Source organism: Pristiophorus japonicus, chromosome 11, assembly GCF_044704955.1.
Source record: "Pristiophorus japonicus isolate sPriJap1 chromosome 11, sPriJap1.hap1, whole genome shotgun sequence".
NCBI classification, from domain to species: domain Eukaryota; kingdom Metazoa; phylum Chordata; class Chondrichthyes; family Pristiophoridae; genus Pristiophorus; species Pristiophorus japonicus.
Genome location: NC_091987.1, coordinates 218,761,708 through 218,769,847, shown reverse-complemented (window position 1 = coordinate 218,769,847; position 8,140 = coordinate 218,761,708). Strand labels below are relative to the sequence as shown.

The 8,140-nt window shown below is 44.8% G+C and overlaps 1 protein-coding gene across 1 annotated transcript; it reads right to left on the bottom strand.

The window, feature by feature from the left end:
• Positions 1–2,226: 2,226 nt before the first annotated feature.
• rnf26 (ring finger protein 26) lies at positions 2,227–6,599 on the bottom strand. Its single transcript, XM_070893182.1, has one exon. The coding sequence runs from the start codon at positions 6,537–6,539 to the stop codon at positions 5,139–5,141; it is 1,401 nt and encodes a 466-aa protein (XP_070749283.1). The 5' UTR covers positions 6,540–6,599; the 3' UTR covers positions 2,227–5,138.
• Positions 6,600–8,140: the final 1,541 nt, after the last annotated feature.

The window sequence follows — 8,140 nt, the reverse complement described above, 5'->3', positions numbered from 1 at the left end:
TAGATAACCCTATAAGTCAATTCCCTAACCGATTTGAAAGTTGTTCCTACACAAGCAATAGAAAACTTACTAGTGCCCTGTGCTAATAACTTGAATGATCTCAGCTGGTTAAAATTTAGCAATACACCTTGAGGTTCCCAAAGCCTTGAATCTTGCTAACCTGTGCCTAAACTCTCTGGATTTAGAGAAGCTGGGTGTATCCCTAAAGGGAGAGAGTGTGCGCTCCATACCTGGAAAAGAAATTCACACGGGTAGAATATTTGTTAATAGCTTGTTTTGGAAATCATGTGAGGGACTTCCACATGTCGCAGACACCCAGCTAACCAAAACTGAAGTTCAAAAGTAAAAAAAGAGATTTTACATGACGGTGAGTATCCACTCAATGCTCACTAACTAGAATCCACCCATAAAAAGATGCCAATTGGACAAGGTAAAGGACATTCAACACTCGTGGATTTCCCAGAGCCAACATCTTCAGGACAGAAGTGAAAGGGAGAAATATCGTAACAAAGTTTTTAAATGACACCAGGACACTGACAGTTTTTCCTTTATGTAATGTTTATATTTTTCACTGAACCTAGTTTTACTGGTCACTTATCTTAATTTTTGAGTAGCACATTTCCCAAATTACCTACACCACCACTCTCTAACCCAATTATTTTTGATAAATCTTGGCTAGTGTCCCAATAACTTTTGGATAAATTAGTTAATAGAGAACCCTCTGTCTGAAGGTTATAGGTTGTCTTACAGAGGGCAGGAGTTGGTGGTAAATCAAACTCCTAATGAATGATGTTCCTGGGTCCCTGGCTAGTGATCTTTGTCATGTAAATAAAGCAGTCAGACCTCATCAGTCAGGTAACAACATCAGCCACGTTTATCATTATTATTCGCTGAGCAGTCACTGGGTGCCAATCGTTCACTGAATGTGACCAGGAAAGCTAATGTTCAAATTAATTGGGTGCAGCACAAGTTAGAACATCACGGCCTCCTGTTCTCTGGCGCTTCAGTACGTGATCCAAAACCGTTGCAAGTAACTGGCACAAACAGCTGTTAAATCCTGTGCATAATTAGTAGCTCAGGCCACTTGCTGATTTAATAGCTTCCTCACAGGTCGAGAAGGCAATGTGCTAATGCTGCATGTTGATGCTTGAGAAGTGATTTCCTGATCCTTACTTATACAACGGCAGCCAGGGGAGCTCAGAGTACATTCAATGTAGGTCTAAGCAGACAAAGCCACTATCTGTGTATTTATGTAGCAGGGTTACATTGGGCAAGTCTTGAGTTAGTCATTTATCAAGTGCAGGGTGATTGTTGGGGGAGGGGACCAGTTACACACACAATGTCAGGCTAGACAAGCCTGCTCACTAGCATAAGCCAGTTGTACTAAAATGTTTTTGGGTAGGTCCCAGCTCACATTATCCTCTGTTAATTTGGAGACTAACAATTATCAAGACTGCTATATTTTACCAATTCGAAGACCCAAGGGATCAAGATGAGGGCTGAGCAAGAGGTGGAACCATGGCTGCAATCCTGAAGTTTGTTTTGCTGATGATGAAAATGTATTTATTACCTACTGCCTCAACATCACGAGACACTGAGGTAAATAAGGGGAAAAAAGGACAGGAATGATGATCTGCTTTTTGTCCTCCAGTTAAAATTTACAAGATTTCTGGATTAGAAACAAATAAGTACATCAAATCTAGTTATCCTCTTTTTCTATTGGTTGAGGAAGGTTATGATGTGAGAAAGATCAACATTGTACAGAGGCAATTCCTGACCCACTTACTGTCTCTGTTCAATTGTAGATGAGATCTAGAACTAATTTCATGTTGAGATATAGGACTTTCCTCACCTGTATAGCCCAGCACAATACAGAGTATTGTGTTTTTAATCAACTAAGCAAGCTTATGTCAGAATTTAAAGCTTCATCATAAAGAGCAAATGCTGGAATGGACAACTGAATAATTGTCCTGCAAAACCCAACATGGTTCAAAATGACATGGCAAACTGATCTAATAATCGTATAATCTAAGCTGCACCAGCAGTATATTGCAGCATCTACTGTCGTATCAAACATGATGGCTGGAGCTAAAGTAGCAGAGTGTAACACACAATTGACTCATGGATTTTCTTAGCTTTCAAACCTTCATTGTATCATGTCAGCTGGTGCTAAGAGGACAGGTTAAGAGTAACCAGAAATGAAAAATACATAAATGTATTTATTTTAACAGTAATTATACATTCAGCTCACCGAGTTAAACATAGTGCAGTGCAGTGAAGCTGAACACAGCAGCTGTCAGTATTACAGGTCAAACAAAATAAACAATGCTCATAGAACTTACACAAAAAAGACAAAGTAATTAGGCTTTAAAAAAAAAGACAGGTAACACATCAATTATGAATAACCTGAAACATCCTCCCTGCACTATAATGAGCAATTCTCTAATAAACACATTATATGTTTTACCCCATCTCCAATGTCTCACTTGGCAAATGTACTACCTATTTTTAAACAGAGCCACTCAGCTCACAAAAGGTAAAAGACTTGGACACTCCAGGGCTACTCAACTGTGGGGAGAGGGTGTATTGGGGAAGCATCACAGCTGTACCAATCCTCACCCCACCAAATGACCACATGTATACATTTACAACCAGGTATCATTGGATAAATATCGAGAGAGGGAGTTTTAGCTTATTTTCCCATTGCATTGAGGCTAATTGTAGAACCACAAACAATTACCAGAAACCTTTTGGTCTGTAAGACTTTGTGCTGCCTCAGTGTCTTTACCCACTAGTTGTCAGGGGAGCTAGGAGGAATGTTGGGGGAAAAAAATAAAAGTTGTCTTCAGATCCTACACAAGGGTCAGGAAATGTTTAGTTATTGGGTAGCAGTGGGCCACCATTGCTTTAAAGATGTTTTTCTTGTCTGTACTGCTTGGAGAGTTCCACACTCTTGGGAACCCTGCTCCTCCTGGCCCACAAGATTAGAGGTAAAGTTTTATTACTGGGCCTCTTGTGGCTAGTTGCCTCCTCCTGCCATATTTCTGATGTCGGTAACAGGCAGCTTGGGACTCCCCCTGCATGGACTTTAAAATTATCAAAGCGCCAATGATATCAAGCCACGACTTTTGAAGGTAAGGAGGTCCCCACTTGCTTTTAGCAGGAGCCTCAACAAGGGGCTGAATCGCTCCCATTACTATTATGGTGGTCGGGAACATGACGGCTTACCCCTTGCCCAACCCTTTTGTGCCTGTGCCAGAGGAGGAGTGTTTGTAAAATCAAGGCCTATGGGTCTGAATAGATTCAAACCATATTAAATTCAATATTGTGTAGCGGCCTCCTCTTCTCACTAATCACTGTTCTGATCTACAAGTTTCACACAGGCACCAAAGTAAACTCCAAAATCAGAGTGTGGCAACCTGTATCTGATACAGTAGGTACACACCTGCAATTCCCCACACAAGGACCTTCCAATCCCTGCCATGCCATTACAGACAGGTGCCAAGCAGATGCAAGGCAATTTCCCAAGTAAAAGAACACCCCAACCACCAGCTGCCGTCTTGCACCTCCAAATGTGGATGTCAGAGGGTTACTGTGTTTGCTTGGCATCCCATCAATCAATGCAGAGCAACACCAAGACAAGAAAGGAAATATTGTCATACAGGATCTCATCCTCAATAACTTTAGAACAGACGCTGTTCATTTCAGATTGTGTTACTATAAACAATCTTTGTGAAAGTTGTTATATTAAGTTATAGTAGCTGAAAGATGGGTACACATCACTTTGACATCTTAGTACAGTCACATTTGTGTAGCAGAAAGCATGCGTTATTCAGCCAGATTTTGTAGTGATAAACATTTTGTATCTGAGGAAAATAGCTGCACTTAATTCAAGCAGTGCATTTATCAGTTAATGCCCAGATGTCAAAACATAAAAATATCATCCCTTGCCCCACTCCAACAGACAGAAATGGTCCTCAAAGCTCCATTTTTCAAAACTACTTGTGGTTTCCAAATTAAATGGATTTGGTTACTCGATCCAAATTCAGTGCCTCAAACAAATGTCTGGAGGCACAGCCACTTGAACAGAGCCACTATCTTTGGTGAGCAGCGTTGTTAATTTTAAAAAAAAAAACAAGAAACAAAATAAAACTCTTCTTTGGCCCACTAATCTGAAATGCAGATTTGGTCAAGGATTGCTGTGATTATTTAAAGGGTAACATAAAAAAGAAAACTAAAAAATGCAAACAGATTTTTCAAGTGGTGCCTTGCCTCCTAATTGGGGCCATTGTCTCGGCTGCTTTTCCAAAGCTTGGTGTGAAAATATTCCATCAATAAGCCTCAACTTCCAGCACTGCCCCCACCACACTGCCCCCACCACACTGCCCCCACCACACATTGGGTAGCAGAACGGCATTTGAGGAGCAAAGTTTTAGAGATGGAACTTCAAATGTCTCCGAAATGTGTCAAAGACAATCCAGGAGTCAGCCATCTCAAAATCATTTACAAAAGATTTCTTTTAAACAAGGAAAATTACACATAGGATGCATTGTACAAACAATACTGAAAAATATGATTATTGGGGTCTGACTCACAGCTCATTTTAATAATAAAAGTTAAACATTCATTGAATCTATAGTTCCAGCCTCTCTCAGCAGACCATTTCCCCCTCTCCCACCCCAACTCGTTGATTAAATCAAAAAATACTTGCATCCTGTATACCAGGAGGTGCTGGACATTGAATTAATAGAAACACAGCGGTTTCAGTTTCCTACAGTCAACTTTGAAACTCAGTGACCAAAATGGCACAAGTCAAAGCACGTAATTGGACACAAGAAAGCCGATCACTGTGTTCTTGGTTCCCACTCTGTCAGGTTGCCTAATAAAGTGCTGGAATTGAGGCCCCAACTCCCAGTAATATGTACAGACCTTCTGATAGTTATATTACTATACAGCACAGTGATTGCACAGGCCATGGTTGAAAAGAAAAAATTACATCTGAATTCTGACGTCTATAGCTAAAGATTTGCATAGCAATTTGAAATTGGGCTCGTCTAACACATCAATGATTGGCCCAATGAAGGATTCTAACATATTTTAAAAATAATCTGCTCCACAAAGCTTATTCTAATGGTCAATCAGAAATACACATCCAAAGTTTGTAATATCATCTGTCGGCAAAGTGGGCAGTTGCGCTGATAGATGGGCTGCTGCAAGAGAATGCCCGTGCAGCCTTGGCAGAGGCACAAGTGTCTGCACGGGAGCAACAACACAGATTTTGCCTGGTCCTGACAGATGACACATTTCTTTCGCTCTTCTTGCTCCTTCAAGAGCATCCAGAGATCATTTTCCACAGTGACATTGCCATTATTGTCTTTACTGCCTGTCGGCTTCGCTACCAAAAGTAAAGGTCCGTCTCCGGCTTCTGGTCCACTCACAGAGGTCTCAGCCACAGCCAACTGCTGTTCCCTCACAGGGCTGTCATCTCCTTGGCCTGGGTTGGTATCGGTTTGCTGTTCCAGCTGGATAGCCGGTTGCTGGTCCACAGTTGTTTGGTCCTCTAAGTTCCCATTAGGATCAGCCTGGTGCTGCCTTCTTTGGTCAAGAGGCCAGATATTCATATAGCCCGGGTTCAATCTCTGCAGCTGTTGACTATACATTTGCCACCATGTCTCCGAGTTAACCATCAGCTGCAGACAGGTCACGACTACCCTACAAACATGAGTGACATCTCTCCTGACCCGGTGAAGATTTGGCAGTGTGTTCAAGTGCAGAGTCACTTGATTAACAATCCTCAGTATTATCTCTGGATTCGCGTAGATCATTGTACTGGAGATGACGACAAAGGTGATTGCCAACCCATATAGATTCAGGAGAAACATGTCTGCCAGTACTTTGGAGAGGGAGATCAGGACTTCGATCACAAACTGGCATGGAGTCCACAGCAGGATCACGTTGCCAAGGACACTGCTGGACAGGTAGGTGAGAATTGAAGCAAAGACCTCCGAAGCCCTCACCAAAGGGTCCCACAGCACCGCGGCAACCGAAAACAGGTTCTGAGTCCCAATAAGGAACATGTTGATGACGGTGTTGACAAAGTAGGCAGCCAGGCTGGCCAAGATACCCACAGCATCCCAGAGCTGCTTGAGAAAGAGGTGGCCGGAGCAGAAGGTGTTGGCCAGGCCCCTTTGCAGCACCTCACGCCCCCGCAAGCTCAGGTAAGACAGCAGGTGTCCCACCACCTTCAGGCTCTCTGCCAGGCCACACACCATCCTCAGCAAGCTGCACGCCAGGCTGAGGGCGAGGTGCAGGCCGCAGTGGCACAGCTCGGCCACCCCCAGGATCAGCAGCCCCAGCAGGTTGTAGCACAGGCCGAAGAGGCAGGCCAGGGCCCCGGGGATGCAGAGCAGCAGGTGCAGCAGGCCCGACACGGCAGCCACCGCCGAGGACACCAGCCAGAAATTGAGGTCCAGCAAGAAACAGAGCAGGTCCAGGGCCCGGCCCAGGGTGATGATGAGCACGGTGATAAGAGCGGCCATGGCCGAGTGGAGAGCCGGTGCCGGACCTGGATCCCCCGCTCCCGCTCCCGCTCCCGGAGCGGGCCCCGCCCCCACCAACCGTCAACACAATTCAAACACAAACAGCCCAAACCAGCCAACCGCGCGCACACCCACCGGCAGGGAGCAGGGGGAGCGCCGCACCATCGATCGGCACAAGCGCTACATTCTGCTTAAAGAGCCCCTCCCCTTCCTCGCTGTAATACACAAACCGTTCCTTAACACGATTTTTTGAAAAAGACAATTTATTTTTTTCAATAAAGTTAGCATTCATACTACTCATTTCAATCCTTTGCTTTTTAAAAGTATTATTCTCATCTGAAGGGATTTAAGAACATAAGAAATAGGAGCAGGAATAGGCCGTACCGCCCCATCATAGGCAGTCCCTTGAAATCGAGGAAAAAACATAGAAACATAGAAAATAGGTGCAGGAGTTGGCCATTCAGCCCTTCGAGCCTGCACCGCCATTCAATTAGTTCATGGCTGAACATGAAACTTCAGTACCCCATTCCTGCTTTCTCGCCATACCCCTTGATCCCCCGAGTAGTAAGGACTTCATCTAACTCCCTTTTGAATATATTTAGTGAATTGGCCTCAACAACTTCCTGTGGTAGAGAATTCCACAGGTTCACCACTCTCTGGGTGAAGAAGTTTCTCCTCATCTCGGTCCTAAATGGCTTACCCCTTATCCTTAGACTGTGACCCCTGGTTCTGGACTTCCCCAACATTGGGAACATTCTTCCTGCATCCAACCTGTCCAAACCCGTCAGAATTTTAAACGTTTCTATGAGGTCCCCTCTCACTCTTCTGAACTCCAGTGAATACAAGCCCAGTTGATCCAGTCTTTCTTGATAGGTCAGTCCCACCATCCCGGGAATCAGTCTGGTGAATCTTCGCTGCACTCCCTCAATAGCAAGAACGTCCTTCCTCAAGTTAGGAGACCAAGACTTGCTTCCACTCTAAAAATGAGTCTTAGGTGACTGAACAGTTCAATACGGGAATTACTGTCTCTGTCACAGGTGGGACAGACAGTGGTTGAGGGAAAGGGTGGGTGGGACTGGTTTGCTGCACACTCCTTCCGCTGCCTGCGCTTGTTTTCTGCATGCTCTTGGCGACGAGGCTCAAGGTATTCAGCGCCCTCCCGGATGCACTTCGTCCACTTAGGGCAGTCTTTGGCCAGGGACTCCCAGGTGTCGGTGGGGATGTTGCATTTTTATCAAGGAGGCTTTGAGGGTGTCCTTGAAATGTTTCCTCTGCCCAACTTGGGCTCGCTTGCTGTGTAGGAGTTCAGAGTAGAGTGCTTGCTTTGGGAGTCTTGTGTCAGGCATGCCAACAATGTGGCCCGCCCAACGGAGCTGGTTGAGTGTGGTCAGTGCTTCGATGTTGGCCTGATCAAGGACATGAACGTTGTTGCATCTGTCCTCCCAGGAGATTTGGAGGATCTTGCGGAGACATCGTTGGTGGTATTTCTCCAGCGATTTGAGGTGTCTACTGTACATGGTCCACGTCTCTGAGCCAAACAGGAGGGCGGGTATCACTACAGCCCTGTAGACCATAAGCTTGGTGCCAGATTTGAGGGTCTG

Excerpts from the sequence above, each read along its gene's own strand:
- rnf26 (XM_070893182.1), bottom strand. The coding sequence starts at position 6,539 with ATGGCCGCTCTTATCACCGTGCTCATCATCACCCTGGGCCGGGCCCTG.